Source organism: Eleutherodactylus coqui, chromosome 6 (assembly GCF_035609145.1).
Source record: "Eleutherodactylus coqui strain aEleCoq1 chromosome 6, aEleCoq1.hap1, whole genome shotgun sequence".
Taxonomy (NCBI): domain Eukaryota; kingdom Metazoa; phylum Chordata; class Amphibia; order Anura; family Eleutherodactylidae; genus Eleutherodactylus; species Eleutherodactylus coqui.
In genome coordinates, this window is record NC_089842.1 from 60,345,937 (window position 1) to 60,364,206 (window position 18,270).

An 18,270-nucleotide genomic window follows, 5' to 3' on the forward strand; every position below is an offset into this window, starting at 1 on the left:
ACCCTGCCCACTGTCCAGTGCAGCGAACAGGATGTTGTCATAAGTCGACAGGGGAAGAAGTGCAGGCGCAGGCTTCACTCCCAATGCAATCATTGGGAGAGCTGCACTGCTTCAGCATTTCCTCCTTCTCCAAAGGTGATCAGCTGATGAATGGGGGTCCCAAGCATCAGACCCCTGTCCATCAACTACTGACAGCCTATCTAGAGGATAGGTCGTCAGTGGAAAAGAGGTCAGAGAACCCCTTTTAATAGACAAATGTTTAAAATACAATATACTGAAATACTGAGCTATCGCAGTATATTGTAGAAGCAATCAAACGATCGCAAGTTCAAGTCCCCTAAGGGGACTAACAAACATGTAAGATTGAGTCAAATTAAATTTTTTTTAAATATTAAAAATTCAAACCCACTAAACCCATTTTTCACACAAAACTAGACAATGAAAAACATAATTGGTATCGCCAAATTAAAAAAACTCACATTATTAATCCCACAAGGTGAATGCTACAAAAACACATAATGCCAGAATTCTATTTTTGGTCACCCTGTCCCCAATCAAAAATTGAATAAAAAGTGGTCTAAAAGTTGTATTTCCCCACAGATGTTAGTATCAAAAGCTACAGCTCACTCTGCAAAAAAGGAGCCATAACACACCCTGATGGACAGAAAAAAAGAAGTTCTGGGCTGCAGAATATGACCACAACAATATATATATTTTGTATAAAAGGGTTTTTAATGATGTAAAAGACCATTCCTGCACTTCCTGTGTGTAATTAATCTAGTATCCAGACATTCTTGAATCTTGGTAATACTATTACTGCAGGTGTCTGCTATGACGCTGCCTGTTTTCTCTTGAGAGAATGGGACATGCTCAAGGCATGTCAAATCAAATCTCCCTAGATAATTAAACATTTCTCTTCCTATTAATGTTTGGCCATTTAAATACTGATATTTCATGATACAAGTAAACAGATAGAGGAAATATTCTTAGTGGGCAGCACTGCAGTAATTAATATGAGCTATGCAGATTGTTGTTGTTCATGCAGTTCCATGTATCTCCACTAGATGGCAATATTTCCCTAGCCTTGAATAGACCTGCTCCAGCAGACAGCAGTAAAATGAGATTGATGCATCTATAGCAAAAAAAAGATGGGTTTTCTAGTAATAAAATGAATGGAACAAAAATGGAGTTCCTTAGATTCTTGGATAAATGTAACATTTACTGCAAAGCTTATTTATTAATTGTTTCCAACCAGACGATGCTGTCAACAGAAGAACCTTTTTAATTTAAAGTTATTTCTTTTTTTGTCTAAGTAGGGACTAGATTTCTGATTCAGCACTTTCATTATTTTTTTTCTTCCTGTGACTTGCATGTGTAGCCTTACCTGCAGCAGGAATGCAAATAAACACTGAAGAAATGCTTTAAATGAAATCCTTGCATAGTAATATTTAATGTCTGTTTGCCCGGTTTCACATCTGCGTTGGAATCTCTGGTTAGAGGTTCCGTCGCAGATCCGGGTCAAGATACCAAAAAAAAAGGGCTGCATGCTACGCTTTTCCTTCTGCCTAAAAACCGGGCAGCTGAGCAGGAACCAAACAGACCCCATTAACCCCTTCCCGCTCTAGGGCATAAGTTTACATCCTGGCATTGGGGTACTTCCCGCAATAGGGCGTAAACTTATGTCCTGGGGATAGCGCGATGTCACTGGGCTCTCACAATACAATCGCAGAGAGCCCGGCTGGTTGCCATGGCAACAGGATGCCAGATACTGGCGTCCTGTATTGCCACAGCCTGTGATCGCTGTATAAGCGATAAGGCAGGGGCGTAACTATAGAGGATACAGGGGATGCGGTTGCACCCGGGCCCAGGAGCCTTAGGGGGCCCATAAGGCCTCTCTTCTCCATATAGGGAGCCCAGTACTATGAATAAAGCATTATAGTTGGGGGCCCCATTCCAGGTTTTGCATTTGGGCCCAGGAGCTTCAAGTTATACCTCTGCGATAAGGCATTGCAGGGCAGTAGCCCTGCCATGCCTTATCGCAGCAATCATCGGTGCTATACTGTACGTCCCCCAGAGGGACACAAATGGTGTAAAGAAAAGATAATAAAAATGAACAAAAAAGAAAAATGTAAAAAAAAAAAGTAAAAAAACCCTTTTTATGCTTCTTCTCATATTAGCATAAAAAAGGTAAAAAAATTATAAAATCCCACACATTTAGTATTGTCGCGTCTGTAACGATGCGTACAATAAGCTGCACATGCTTTTGACTGTGCACGGAAAAAAGCGTTAAAAAAAACACTAAAAAACTGAGGCAAAATGCTAATTTTTAGCATTCTGCCTCCCTAAAAACGCAATAAAAGTGATCAAAATGCCATATGTACCTCAAAATAGTACCAATAAAAACTACAGCTCGTCGTGCAAAAAATAAGCCCTCATAGAGCTTCGTACATAGAAAAATAAAAAAGTAACAGGACTTTGAATGCAGCAATTTAGAAAAAAAAAAAGATTTCCAAAAAAGGGTTTTTATTGCAGAAAAGTGGAAAAACCTAAAAAAGAATGTAAGAATTTTGGTATCGTTGTAATCGTACCGGTCCGCAGAAAAAATGGATTGTGTCATTTATGCTGCATGATTAACGCTGTGAAAAAAAAATAAAAAAATCTATGGCAGAATTGATGCGATTTCTCTCCCTGTTATCATAAAAAAATAATAAAAGTTTTACAATATAGTCAATGTACCCAAAAATAGCACCATCAAAAACTACAGCTCGCCATGCCAAATACAAGCCCTTATACGCCGCGTCGACAGAAAAGTAAAAAAAGTATGACTTTTGAAAAACGGAGAAGGAAATCCGCCAAAAATTGTTGCCTTTTTTATCCCAAAATGGGCCGTGTCCTTAAGGGGTTAATGTCAATGGGGTCAGTATCACGGTTCAATTTTGTCCTGAGACGGAGCTATTTGGCCATGTAGATTCCCCTTTCCTACTTCCCAAACAAAGCAGATGTGAAACCACTAGAGATGAGCGAGCACCAAAATGCTCGAGTGCTCGTTACTCGAGATGAACTTTTCGCGATGCTCGAGGGTTCGTTTCGAATAACGAACCCCATTGAAGTCAATGGGCGACCCGAGCATTTTTGTATATCGCCGATGCTCGCTAAGGTTTTCATTTGTGAAAATCTGGGAAATTCAAGAAAGTGATGGGAACGACACAGAAACGGATAGGGCAGGCGAGGGGCTACATGTTGGGCTGCATCTCAAGTTCCCAGGTCCCACTATTAAGCCACAATACCGGCAAGAGTGCCCCCCCCCCCTCCCAACAATTTTTACTTCTGAAAAACCCTCATTAGCAATGCATACCTTAGCTAAGCACCACACTACCTCCAACAAAGCACAATCACTGCCTGCATGACACTCCGCTGCCACTTCTCCTGGGTTACATGCTGCCCAACCCCCCCCCCCCCCCCCGCACGACGCAGTGTCCACAGCACACACCAAAGTGTCCCTGCCCAGCCTTCAGCTGCCCTCATGCCACACGCTGGCCTCATAGCCACACCACCCTCATGTCTATTTATAAGTGCGTCTGCCATGAGGAGGAACCGGAGGCACACACTGCAGAGGGTTGGCAGGGCCAGGCAGCGACCCTCTTTAAAAGGTGCAGGGCAATAGCCCACAATGCTGTACAGAAGCAATGAGAAATCCAATCCTGTGCCACCTCCATCAGGAGCTGCACACGTGGGCATCGCAATGGGGAACCCATGTGCCACACACTATTCATTCTGTCAAGGGGTTTGCATGCCCCAGTCAGACCGGGTTTTTTTATAAATAGTCACAGCAGGTACGACTCCGCAATGGGAATTCCGTGTGGACCGACAGCATGGGTGGCTCCCTGGAACCCACCGGCGGTACATAAATATATCCCATTGCATTGCCCATCACAGCTGAGGTAATGTCATGTTTAATGCAGGTGGGCTTCGGCCCACACTGCATGCCCCAGTCAGACTGGGGTTCTTTAGAAGTAGACACATGCAGTTACAACTCCGTGTGGACCGACAGCATGGGTGGGTCCCAGGAAGCCACTGACGGTACATAAATATATCCCATTGCATTGCCCATCACAGCTGAGGTAACGTCCGATTAAATGCAGGTGGTCTTCAGCCCACACTGCATGCCCCAGTCAGACCGGGGTTTTTAATACATAGACACTGGCAGATACAAATCCCAAATGTGAAGTCCCTGTGGACCCACAGCATGGGTAGCTCCCTGGAACCCACCGGCGTTACATAAACAAATCCCATTGCAGTGCCCAGCACAGCTGAGGTAACGTGAGGTTTAATGCAGGTGGGCTTCGGCCCACACTGCATGCCCCAGTCAGACTGGGGTTTTTTATAAGTAGACACATGCAGTTACAACTCCGTGTGGACCGACAGCATGGGTGGCTCCCTGGAACCCATCGGCGGTACATAAATATATCCCATTGCAGTGCCCTGCTCAGCAGAGCTAACGTCACATACAATACAGGTGTGCTTCGGCCCACAGTGCATGCCCCAGTCAGAGTGGTAATATGTACCTTAACAGTAACCGCGTTGGTGGGAATGTGGTGGCGACTGTGGACCTAGTAGCGTGGTTTTATGTAGTTGGTTTTCGGAATGTGGCCAGGATTAAGTGGGCCGTGGCGGGGGAATGGTGGGTGGGCTCTCTTGTTGTGTCAGTAAAGGTGAAATTCTTGGACTGCCACCAGATGGACCAATGCAAAGGTATTTGGCAAGAATGTTTTCATTGTTGGAGGAGGAGGGGGATGTTTTTGAGGCACTACGTGTCCTCTCCACATGTCCATGGTTATATGCACCTTAACAGTAACCGCGTTGGTGGTAAATGGCCTCGCCACCATCATGCCTTTGGGAAGCCTCCGTTTCCACACCCCAGTGACATAACATTAGCAGCGGTATAGGCAGAGCCCAAAATTAGTAACATTTCAGCGGTAGCATTAGGGACAGGCCCCAGTAACATATCACTAGCAGCATTATAGGGGGAGCACAGTATTAGTTCCATTTCAGTAGTAGTAGCAGTCCAGACAGGCCCCAGTAACAATTTCGAAGCAGCAGTATAGGGGGAGCACAGTCTTTGTTCCATTTCAGTAATAGTAGCAGTCAAGACAGGCCCCAATAACAATTCCGAAGCAGCGGTATAGGGGGAGCACAGTATTAGTTCCATTTCAGTAGTAGTAGCAGTCAAGACAGGCCCCAGTAACAATTCCGAAGCAGCAGTATAGGGGGAGCACAGTATTAGTTCCATTTTAGTAGTAGTAGCAGTCAAGACAGGCCACAGTAACATTACCGTTGCAGCAGTTTAGGGAGATAACAGTCTCTTTCACATTTCAGTAGTTGCGGTATAGACAAGGCCCCAGTTACATTTATGTAGCAAAAGTGTGGGCCAGCCCCACACACCTTGCTGTAGCATGAGTGCAGGCGAAGCCCATAAAAATTAATTGGATTACACTGTAGGCGAGGGCCCAAAAAAATTGGTGTACCAACAGTACTAATGTACCTCAGAAAAATTGCCCATGCCCAACCAAGAGGGCAGGTGAAACCCATTAATCGCTTTGGTTAATGTGGCTTAAGTTGTAACTAGGCCTGGAGGCGGCCCAGTTAAAATAAAAATTGGTTCAGGTGCAAGTTTCAACGCTTTAATGAGCATTGAAACATATAAACATTGTTTACAAAAGGCATATGACTGAGCCTTGTGGGCCTAAGAAAAATTGCCCGTTCGGCGTGATTACGTGAGGTTTCCGGAGGAGGAGCAGGAGGAGGAGGATGAATATAATAGACAGATTGATGAAGCTAAAAGGTCCCCGTTTTTTATGGTGATAGAGAACGATGCTTCCATCCGCGGGTGCAGCCTACGTATTGTTTAGGTACCACTGCTGTCCGCTGGTGGAGAAGAGAAGTCTGGGGAAATCCAGGCTTTGTTCATCTTTATCAGTGTAAGCCTGTCGGCACTGTAAGTCGACAGGCGGGTACGCTTATCCGTGATGATTCCCCCAGCTGCACTAAACACCCTCTCTGACAAGACTCTAGCCGCAGGGCAAACAAGCACCTCCAGTGCATACAGCGCGAGTTTAGGCCACATGTCTAGCTTCGACACCCAGTAGTTGTAGGGAGCAGAGGCGTCACGGAGGATGGTCGTGCGATCGGCTACGTACTCCCTCACCATCCTTTTACAGTGCTCCCGCCGACTCAGCCTTGACTGGGGAGCGGTGACACAGTCTTGCTGGGGAGGCATAAAGATGGCAAAGGCCTTGGAGAGTGTTCCCCTGCCTGCGCTGTACATGCTGCCTGATCTCTGCGCCTCCCCTGCTACCTGGCCCTCGGAACTGCGCCTTCTGCCACTAGCGCTGTCGGATGGGAATTTTACCATCAGTTTGTCCGCCAGGGTCCTGTGGTATAGCATCACTCTCGAACCCCTTTCCTCTTCGGGTATGAGAGTGGAAAGGTTCTCCTTATACCGTGGGTCGAGCAGTGTGTACACCCAGTAATCCGTAGTGGCCAGAATGCATGTAACGCGAGGGTCACGAGAAAGGCATCCTAACATAAAGTCAGCCATGTGTGCCAGGGTACCTGTATGCAACACATGGCTGTCCTCACTAGGAAGATCACTTTCAGGATCCTCCTCCTCCTCCTCTGGCCATACATGCTGAATGGATGACAGGCAAGCAGCATGGGTACCCTCAGCAGTGGGCCAAGCTGTCTCTTCCCCCTCCTCCTCATGCTCCTCCCCCCCTCCTCCTCCTCCTCAACGCGCTGAGATATAGACATGAGGGTGCTCTGACTATCCAGCGACATACTGTCTTCCCCCGCCTCCGTTTCCGAGCGCAAAGCGTCTGCCTTTATGCTTTGCAGGGAACTTCTCAAGAGGCATAGCAGAGGAATGGTGACGCTAATGATTGCAGCATCGCCGCTCACCATTTGGGTAGACTGCTCAAAGTTTCCAAGGACCTGGCAGATGTCTGCCAACCAGGCCCACTCTTCTGTAAAGAATTGAGGAGGCTGACTCCCACTACGCCACCCATGTTGGAGTTGGTATTCCACTATAGCTCTACGCTGCTCATAGAGCCTGGCCAACATGTGGAGCGTAGCGTGTGGGCACGTCGCACAGCAGTCGGTGCACTGGCAGATTAAACCGATGTTGCAGGGTCCGCAGGGTGGCAGCGTCCGTCTTGGAGTTGCGGAAATGTGCGCTGAGCCGGCGCACCTTTCCGAGCAGGTCTGACAAGCGTGGGTAGTTTTTCAGAAAGCGTTGAACCACCAAATTAAAGACGTGGGCCAGGCATGGCACGTGCGTGAGGCTGCCGAGCTGCAGAGCCGCCACCAGGTTACGGCCATTGTCACACACGACCATGCTCGGTTGGAGGCTCAGCGGCGAAAGCCAGCGGTCAGTCTGCTCTGTCAGACCATGCAGCAGTTCGTGGGCCGTGTGCCTCTTCTCTCCTAAGCTGAGTAGTTTCAGCACGGCCTGCTGACGCTTGCCCACCGCTGTGCTGCCACGCCGCGCAAAACCAACTACTGGCGACGTGCTGCTGCTGACACATCTTGATTGTGAGACAGAGGTTGCGTAGGAGGAGAAGGAGGAGGAGGGTGGTTTAGTGGAGGAAGCATACAATGCCGCAGATACCAGCACCGAGCTGGGGCCCGCAATTCTGGGGGTGGGGAGGATGTGAGCGGTCCCAGGCTCTGACTCTGTCCCAGCCTCCACTAAATTCACCCAATGTGCCGTCAGGGAGATATAGTGGCCTTGCCCGCCTGTGCTTGTCCACGTGTCCATTGTTAAGTTGACCTTGGCAGTAACCGCGTTGGTGAGGGCGCGTACAATGTTGCGGGAGACGTGGTCGTGCAGGGCTGGGACGGCACATCGGGAAAAGTAGTGGCGACTGGGAACCGAGTAACTCGGGGCCGCCGCTGCCATCATGTTTTTGAAAGCCTCCGTTTCCACAAGCCTATACGGCAGCATCTCCAGGCTGATCAATTTGGCTATGTGCACGTTTAACGCTTGAGCGTGCGGGCGCGTGGCGGCATACTTGCGCTTGCGCTCAACAGTTGCGCTATCGACGGCTGGACGCTGCGCTGAGAGACATTGTAGGATGGGGCCGAGGACAGCGGAGGTGAGGGTGTGGGTGCAGGCCGGGTGACGGTCGTGCCTGTGTCCTCAGAGGGGGGTTGGATCTCAGTGGCAAGTTGGGGCACAGGGGGAGAGGCAGTGGTGCAAACCGGAGGCGGTGAACGGCCTTCGTCCCACCTTGTGGGATGCTTGGCCATCATATGCCTGCGCATGCTGGTGGCGGGGAGGCTGGTGGTGGTGGCTCCTTGGCTGATCTTGGCGCGACAAACCTTGCACACCACAGTTCATCGGTCGTCTGAAAAACTGCCACACCTTTGAGCACCTCGGCCTCTGCAGGGTGGCATGGCGCGAGGGGGCGCTTTGGGAAACAGTTGGTGGATTTTTCGGTCTGGCCCTGCCTCTACCCCTGGCTACCGCACTGCCTCTTCCAACCTGCCTTGCTGCTGCACTTGCCTCCCCCTCTGAAGACATGTCCTCAGTAGGCTTAGCAAACCAGGTGGGGTCAGTCACCTCATCGTCCAGCTGCTCTTCCTCCAAATCCTCTGTGCGCTCCTCCTTCGGACTTACTGCAATTACTACTACCTGAGTGATAGACAACTGTGTCTCATCGTCATCGTCTTCCTCACCCACTGAAAGCTCTTGAGACAGTTGCCGGAAGTCCCCAGCCTCATCCCCCGGACCCCGGGAACTTTCCAAAGGTTGGGCATCGGTCACGACAAACTCCTCCGGTGGGATAGGAACCATTGTTGCCCATTCTGCGCAGGGGCCCGAGAACAGTTCCTGGGAGTCTGCCTGCTCCTCAGAATGTGTCATTGTAATGGAGTGAGGAGGCTGGGAGGAAGGAGGAGCAGCAGCCAGAGGATTCAGAGTTGCAGCAGTGGACGGCGCAGAACTCTGGGTGGTCGATAGATTGCTGGATGCACTTTCTGCCATCCACGACAGGACCTGCTCACGCTGCTCATTTTCTAATAAAGGTCTACCGCGTGGACCCATTAATTGTGAGATGAATGTGGGGACGCCAGAAACGTGCCTCTCTCCTAATCCCGCAGCAGTCGGCTGCGATACACCTGGATCAGGAGCTCGGCCTGTGCCCACACCCTGACTTGGGCCTCCGCGTCCTTGCCCGCGTCCACGTCCTCTAGGCCTACCCCTACCCCTCAGCATGGTGTATTACGAGTAGAGCAGAAACAGAACGCTGTAATTAAATGTGCCGCTTATTGGCCTGTGGTTGGAGGCTGACTTCGCTTACGGAACGCACAGCAGAGCCAGGAAACAATTTTGCGCATGCCTGTAGTGAGACGTAGGTGCGTAGGACTGAACTAGTGGAATTCACAGCGCAGAAGCAGTCAAGTCGCCAAAGGGCAGTGGTATGCCTTAAGTATTTTGCTTCCATTTTTTTAAATGGTGAGCTGAAACACCAGACAGATACTGTATGCAGTGTATATTATGTTTACTGTTTCCCTCTGGCGCTATGATGGCGGTGATGTAACGGGCACAGCAGAGCCAGGAACAATTTTGCGCATGCCTGTAGTGAGACATAGGTGCGTAGGACTGAGCTAGTGGAATTCACAGCGCAGAAGCAGTCAAGTGGCCAAAGGGCAGTGGTAGGCCTTAAGTATTTTGCTTCAATTTTTTTAAATGGTGAGCTGAAACACCAGACAGATACTGTATGCACCGTATCTATTGTATACTGTTTCCCTCTGGCGCTATGACGGCGGTGATGTAACGGGCACAGCAGAGCCAGGAAACAATTTTGCGCAAGCCTGCTGTAACGGTTTGCTGCCTTATAATTAGGACTACTACCCCCAGCAGACACGCAGTACACTGAAGACGGTCACAGGCAGCCCAAAGATAGTATTTTTCCCCAATTTTTTTGAAAAAGCCCACTGCCTATATAGACAGTATATCTCTTTCACCTTTCCCACTGTCCCTGCCTCACCAGTACTGCCCCTATACTCTGTACAATGACTGCAGACTGCGGACGCAATGCTCTGCCCGCCCGATATACAAAAAAAAAATAATTGTGCAACACTGCTAAAAGCAGCCTCAACAGTACTGCACACGGTCAGATGTGGCCCTAAGAAGGACCGTTGGGGTTCTTGAAGACTAAAATAAGAGCTAACACTCTCCCTACAGCAGCAACAGCACTTTCCCTGATCTCTGTCACCATGCATCTGTGGCGAGCCGCGGGCGGGGCAGATTTTAATACTCAGGTGACACCTGATCTCGCCAGCCACTCACTGCAGGGGGGTGGTATAGGGCTGGAACATCACAGGAGGAAGTTGTAATGCCTTTCCTGTCTTTCTATTGGCCAGAAATGCGCGCAAATGTCTCAGAGATGAAAGTGAAAGTAACTCGAACATCGCGTGGTGCTCGCCTCTAGTAACGAGCATCTCGAACACCCTAATACTCGAACGAGCATCAAGCTCGGACGAGTACGTTCGCTCATCTCTAGAAACAATCCTTTCTGATGTAACACTAACATATTCTGCGGCGCTGTACAGAAGTTGTCATTCTACTGTCCCTAAGGACAACAACAACCTGATTTCCCCTCTATCTGGTACTTACAGTAACCTACCAGCATGATTCTAGTTTTGGTGTGTGGGAAAAAACACTTGGAAACAGAAGAACAAGAAACTCTTTGTAGATGTTGTCCTTGGAGGGATTCAAACCCAGGACCCCCGTGCTGCAAGAAAATAGTGCTAACCACTGAGCCACAATGTATTAGAATTGTATCATTGTAGGAAGAGATAATTACAAATATCCCTGCATATACTGTATCCACAGAACATCTTATACAACCTATATGGGGTTTGCTTCCCCTTATTTGACAAGAGAGGAAATTCTCTGCGCTGCATTAGATGATACACTGGGTCTAGTAAGGCTTCAGATCACTTTTTTACATTTTGTTATCTTGTAGCCTTGTGCAAATTAAAAACAAATCCAGTCTTTCCCCCTCATTCTGCACTCAGTACCCCATAATGACAAAGCGAAGCAGAATGTTAGAGATCTTTGTACATTTAAAAAAGAAAAAGAATGAAAAACTGACATTTTACACTGACATGAGTATTCACACCCTGCACTTGGTACCTAGTTGAAGCACCTTTGGTTGTGATTACAGCCTACTGTCTTCTTGGATATGATGCAACAAGGTTTGCACACCTGGATTTTGGGGATTTTCTGCCATTTTCTGTAGATCCTCTCCAGCTCTATCAGGTTGGATGGGGGCCGTCTGTGGACAGCCATTTCCTGATTTCTCCAGAGATGTTTGATTGGGTTCATTTCAGGGCTGTGGCTGGGCCACGCAATGACATTCACAGAGTTGTTTCTAAGCCCCTCCTGTGTGGTCTGGGCTATGTGCTTAGGGTCAGTGGCTTGTTGGAAGGTGACCCTTCTGCCCAGTCTGAGATCCCTTGTGCTCTGGATCAGGTTCTCATTAAGAATATCTTTGTACTTTGCACCATTCAGCTTTCCATCAACCCTGACCAGTCTCACTTTCCTAGTCGTTGAAAAACACCCCACAGCATGATGCCACCACCATGCTTCACTGTAGGGCTGGTATCAGGCAGGTGATGAGCAGCACCTGGGGTCCTCCAGACAATTAGAATTGAGACCAAAAAGTTAAATCTTGGTTTCAGCAGACCAGGGAATCTTGTTTCTCACAGCCCGAGAGTCCTTTAGGTGCTTCTTGGCAAACTCTGGGCGGCTTTCATGTGTCTTAAATTCAGGATAGGCTTCTTTTCTAGTTGCTCTGTCATAAAGCCTAGGTTGGTAGAGTGCTGCAGTGGCAGTTGACCTTCTGGAAGTTTCTCCAATTTTCACACAGGATCTGTGGAGTTCAGTCAGAGTGACCATTAAGTTCTTGGTCACCTTTCTTATCTAGACTTAGTTGGCCAACTCTAGGTAGAGTGCTGGTTCTTCCACTTAAAAAATATGAAGGCCGCTGTGCTCTTGGGAACTTTCAGTGCAGCAGAAATATTTTTGTCCCCCTCTCCGGATTCGGTCTCCGAGCTCTACAGTCAGCTCTTTCCTCCTTATCAGTTGGTTTTGGCTCTGATATGCATTGTGAGCTATGATATATATATATATATATATATATATATATATATATATATATATATATATATATATATATTGAGGATGTATATATATATATATATATATATTGAGGATGTATTTTAAAATTATGTCCCATCACCTGAATTTACCACAGGTGACTCCAGTCAAGGTGTAGAAACATCTCAAAGACGATCTAGAGAAATGGGAGTCCCCACAGCTAAATTTTAAGTGTCATATCAAAGGGTCTGAATACTTATGTCAATGCAAGATGTTAATTTCTTTATTTTTACAAATTTTACAAAGATTTCTAACATTCTGTTTTCACTTTTAACACTCAATTTTTTTTCAAATTTGCACAAGGCCACAACATAAAATGTTAAAAAAAATGGAAGGATCTAAAGACATTCCCAATCCACTGTATTATCTAAAATAAAACAAATGAAACCACAGATATCCCATTGTTTTGTGTCTACAGCTCCATTGCAGATAATCTGCTACTGTGACCCTAGTGGTCAGCTCTAATCTGTGGAGGAACATGACAGCAAGTATTCAACTCAAGTGCAGCGCTCTCGGAGGGGAAATGCAGCATGACACCATTCCCACTTAAAACCATGTAATGCATGCCTGTGCTGGGTCCTCCAGATTGATAGATGCTCTTTGTAGCTGCTTTCCACTGATAGACGAAGATACTGAATGACGAACACCTGTCTATTACTTTAGCATTCCATAAAATGTAATCTAGAAATAGAGTCTCTAAATCCACATAATCAAGAAATATATCTTTTATTGTTTTAACACAAATGTAAACTTTTTGCTTTTTCCTCAAGATTCCATGCGATCAGTTATGGAAGAAAAGAGAACTTATTCGGTATCTGACTTCATGTCCAATCCTGAAATGGGAGGGGAAAGCCATCCACCACATGGGCCACGTCATCTTCTTATCAACGGTGCAAGCAGCCCACACAATAGATGCGGTAGGTACCAGTTTATCATGGCCTGAGGGGTAGGTGGATGACCCAGGGATTCAAATATAGGATCCTGCCTTAAGTTTTTCTTAGTAAAAATGTGTTTTACTCAGGGAGCTCCTTTCAAAGTGTAACTAAACTTTAAACTTATGACATGTTATAGTGACATGTCAAAATTATTGATCAGTGGAGATCACATGCTAAGACCTCCACCAATTGCTAAAATGAACAGACACAACTGTTCAGCTGAGCCCTGTGACTGTTCGGCTCTGTCCATCCATGCTTGGAGTGATGTACGGGCTCTGTAGAAAGTCTATGGAGTCTATATTACTGCTCCATGATAAAGGCCGAAGAGGCCCAGCGCTTATCTGAGTACATCTACCTATTTGTTTTAGGGATCTCGGCACTTGGACCCATATGTACTAACAAATCAGTATTATATAGGCCAAAATAAGTCCTAAGTTTGTCTGGCCAGTATATAAATGTTATAGGGCCTCTTGGTATAGAATGCGCATTCCTACTGCCTGCTACCTCAAAACCCAACGGAGGTTTGCTAAAACCCTCTTGGAGTTCTTGATTCTCTGAGGCTAACATTGCCTTTTCTTCCCAGGCTAGGAGGAACCATCAGAAGTCAGATAACCCCTTTAAAGAGAAGTGTGCGCCTCCATTTTTTTGTTAAAGCTAGCTTCCCCATGCCCCAAGGTAAATGAGCTCATATTGACGTCTCCCCATAAGCCCTCTACTGCCAGATTCGAGTCTCTGCTGTGACTTGCTGTTTACAGGCTGCAGCAGCCTATGTATGGGATGTGACAGGCTGCTGCAGCTAACTAATAATAGAGCTTAGACTGCCTGAAACATCTGTAAATAAGACCCCTAGTGGTCACTTCAGTACTGCATTTCTACAATATGACTCATAGATGCTTTTTGATTACATCCCATGTAATTATCTTTTATAATGAATATCATAGGACTTTGAAGACCGCATTATGGTGCTGTTTCCTGAAGACTTAGTGTTCCTCTCTGTTGATTCTCACAAAACATTAGTAATACATCAGGTAAGCTCTTTTTGTCTTTAGATGTCCTGTTCCGAATATTATTTACTATATACCTTCAGTCTTTTGTATCCTGGTGAGCCCTATGGCGCCGAATGATTTTGTTCATATGCATAACTCCATGTTGCTTCCTTTTAAAAGAATTATGAGTCCCAAAATCATTCCGTCAGGGTTCCCTTCATCGGTAGTATATACTCTAAAGGCCAATGCAAGATGGAAACATCAATCTGAAAATGATGTCGTAACCTGTATCTTAATTTGGAGGCTGCATCTGCCAGACTTCTAGCCACATGAGATTGATCAAGAATGAACATTTTTTCATACCCTGTATATGATGTATAGTGTTATCTCCACAATGACATGATTGCTATCATGTAATAGCTAAAATGGTAATTCCTATTATTTTTACTAAATGCATTGACTGACATTTATAAGTATGTTAATGAGGTTCATATACTTAAGAACTTTTTACTAAATTCTGAAACTCCATAAGGTAGATAACTGGATTAACCCTTTGCAATCCAATTTTGGATTCAGAGATTCCTAGGGGGCTTTCTCTTTCTGCCATTATACAATGGCGCCATCTGCCGCCTAGAGCCAGTACTGCGGTATGGGACATGCTGGAGAGGCCCCTGACAACAGAGCGGCCAGTAATCTACAGTAAGAATACCCTGCCGGATGTCTTCCGACATCGGAGCTGTATAGCCTTCAATCAGAATGTCTTTAGACGTCAGACAGTGGATTGGAAAGGGTTAAAGGGGCTGTCTAGTTGTAAACTAATTATGGTCTATCTTTAGGATACGTCATCAGTAATAGATCGGCGGAAGTCCGTCACCTGAGATCTCCTCAGATGAGCTGTTTAGTGGGCCAGTGCACTTAATTCATGCAGACAGCTCCATTCCCAATGCAGTGGCCAAACTTGGTCTTACAGCTACAGTTGACATTGAAGTGAATGGGAGCTTTGCCTGTAATACTAAGCCTGACCACTGCATTGGGAATGGAGCTGTCTGTTTCTTGCAAAAATCAGCTCAATGTACCAACGCACCAGCCCAGTGAACAGCTGATCCGCAGGGTTATGGTGTGGTGGACTACTGCAGATCTACTACTGATGACATATCATAAGTATAGATCATTTGTTTATAGCTGGACAATTCTTTTAATGTTAAACCCACATTTATCAAGATCCAGGAAGCTGAGAATCTAGCAATTACTTGATGGGCCTAACAGTGGTACCTCCTTTGGGCTTCCATAACATATAGACAAGCCATGTGGCTGTTATGGGGTCCAGCCATGGTTAACTCTACTGAACATTAAGAACCATTGCAGGACTCCCACCCAGAGGAGCTGTATTGATAAAAAAGCAGAATTTGAGAAGGCCAAGGGTCATGGAGGTGGGAAACAAACACCAGGCCTTTCTGTCCTGGGTGATAAAATGTGTCACTATGAGGAGGCCTTCTTGACCTTTACCGTGGGGCTTACACTGTTCTACAGATGTGTCCTTCCTTATATTTTGTCTTGGCTCCACATATCCTGAGATGTGCAGCACAGGATGACCAGTTTTGAAAAAAAAAACGTATTTTATGTTACTCTGTTGGGAGATTTATATCCTATGTGTAGCCACCCAGTGGTTCTGATGAGCATTGTTGTGGGAAGTCACTATAATGTATTGAATTTGCATTGTGTGAAATAGTCCTTAATACAATTTGTGAAAAGTTAAGGGTGGCTACATCTGCATGTTTGTTCCTGCATAATCCTGCACAGTCCTTGATTTTAAACGCACGCCACACATAGAATCCATGTCGTCATTGTCTGCATCTTGAATTATTTTTCCGTTAGATGTAATCTTGGAAACATTTCTTTTTCTGCAATAAATAGTGAGATCACGTATTATTATGTCACAGGGTACTCTGCCACTGAATGCCATTCACATAGAGGAAAGCCTAATGTGGAACGGACGCTATGAGTTCCAGATTACAGGTAAACCGAGGTTAACTTTGATGTAAGTCTGTAAGGAGAGCATGAAGTGGTGTAAACGTCTAGGACTATAGTGAAGAACATTAGAAGCAATCACAAGGAGTATTACTCATGCTGGGTGGAGAGTGTCTTGGATATATTTTCTTTACATGCTTCCATGTGGTTTTAGTGCAATGATGGACTAGACTGGGCTTGGGTTTTTACATCTATTTAAGTCTCGTCCATGAATTATTAAATTAATAAGGGTGCATTCACATGGACTTAAGAGACAACTTAAAACATATTTTTAGAAATTAAGGGGGATTTCTGATTTCTTAAAATTGCTTCATAACTGCTCTGTCCTTTCTGGTTTCTATAGACCAGGACATGTGACTGCTGCAGCCAATCACTGGCTATAGAAGGTTACTGCTGTGGTCTGTGATTGGCTGCAGCAGTCACATGTCCTGGTCTACAGCAATCAGGAAGACTGAGTGGTTGTGAAGCAATTTTAAGACATAGGAAAGCCCCCTTTAATTAAAAAAAATAAGAATTTTAAATAAAAATCTCCTTTTTAGGTGACCTTATGGAACCCATGTTAATTTTATGTATTTCTCCTGAAGACTACACCAAATGGATTTTCCATTTACAGAAGGTAGGTATTGTATATTTCTTAAAACATTTGTATCTTTTGTAATATGAGTAATTCTCAATATGAGAAAAAATGGTGCTCCACATTACCTGTGCCCCAAAAATGAGTTGGTGTGATCTAAAATTCACCTTCCCATTAATATGCAGTAGTATAAATGTTTATCATTGTGGTACTGTACTATAGAGATGTAGCAAACATAAGGTTGACAGTTAACTACAATTCTGTAAATCGAGCCATCACCATGCACCAGACATGTTAATGATTGCTAAATCTGTACATGCCAATTTTAATACTTTTAGTATGTGTTATGAGGATGCTAAATAAATGACTGTGGTTGTGTTGCAGCCTCGTCCTATCCATTGTGGTGTTACCCTGCACCCACCTCCTTTTGTGCCAACTAAATACAGGAGAAGATGATTTGAAAATGAAAAAGTTTCCGAAACAGTTGTGTGTCCTAAATGTTTGCATGTACCAAGACCATAGGATGAGGTACCTACAAAAACTTCATCTCTGTGCACATGAGTCATCCAGATGCTGAATGGTTTGGTGGAACATTTCTGTTTTATGCGTTATCAAGAAAGTTAATTAAACTTAAGTAAAGGACAATCTTAAGAAGAAGGCAAAACGTGAGTGGGAAGACATGCCATTATGTTCGGAATGAAAAATTTCTCAAGAGCTTTGTTGGTAGAGTTGAACCAAGATGACACTTGAGTTCATCCTTGTACCTCGTTTAAATTTTTGGAACAGACTGTTTAAAAATTGAGGCACATACATAAGACGTCGGGACAGAGGTCATATTGAAAAACTCTTGTCTCCTTAAAGTCGTTACAAGGACTTGAGGTTATATGCCATGAGCCTTGGAATAAGTATGTTTTTTCTTTTCTCAGGATGGAATCACTGTAAATCTTTAAGCCGAAGCAATAAAGAAAGACTCAGGGAACGCAGCAATAACTTGCCATACAATTATCGTCATTAGCCTTCTGAATTACTCTTACCAAAATATCTGTTCTCAATCAAAGCCAACACTCTTAATATCAATCCGTTTTTACTGTAGGGCACTGGTCAAGTACAAATCTAGTTGCCATTGAATTACATTACTGTCTTCATGTAGGACTCTCATTTCCAGAGCTCAAGAGCCACTGCAGTGATTTCTTTTTTTCTCCCATTCATTATGTACAGTAACTAGTCCCCCCTTTTTATTTATGTTGTATGCTGGAACGTAAATGTGAATAGAGTATATGTCTTTTTAATGTTCTATGTAAAATTAAAAAAAAATTCATTGCAGACAGTCATTGATATGTCTAAACTTTGAAAAGTTTTATTATTTTCTTCTCAAATAGGAATCATCCTTCACTTTCAAAAAGTCTTTTATCATGTTGGAGGATTAGAAACCCATGAAGAACAGGGTAACATTTTATAAACAAAACTGGGCTACATAACCTGGGCCCATTCTAGATGTGACTGTGGCATGTGGCCACTATA

The 18,270-nt window shown here is 45.2% G+C and overlaps 1 protein-coding gene across 2 annotated transcripts in view; it reads left to right on the top strand.

The window, feature by feature from the left end:
- LOC136632194 (probable pleckstrin homology domain-containing family N member 1) overlaps positions 1–18,068 on the top strand; it is a 32,821-nt gene extending 14,753 nt beyond the window's left edge. For both annotated transcript variants that reach the window (XM_066606904.1, XM_066606905.1), the window contains exons 6-10: positions 12,997–13,143; positions 14,103–14,189; positions 16,088–16,163; positions 16,715–16,791; positions 17,134–18,068. In XM_066606904.1, the coding sequence (XP_066463001.1) occupies positions 12,997–13,143; positions 14,103–14,189; positions 16,088–16,163; positions 16,715–16,791; positions 17,134–17,205 (459 nt within the window). In that variant the 3' untranslated portion in view covers positions 17,206–18,068. The remainder of the gene's footprint in view (positions 1–12,996; positions 13,144–14,102; positions 14,190–16,087; positions 16,164–16,714; positions 16,792–17,133) is intronic.
- Positions 18,069–18,270: the final 202 nt, after the last annotated feature.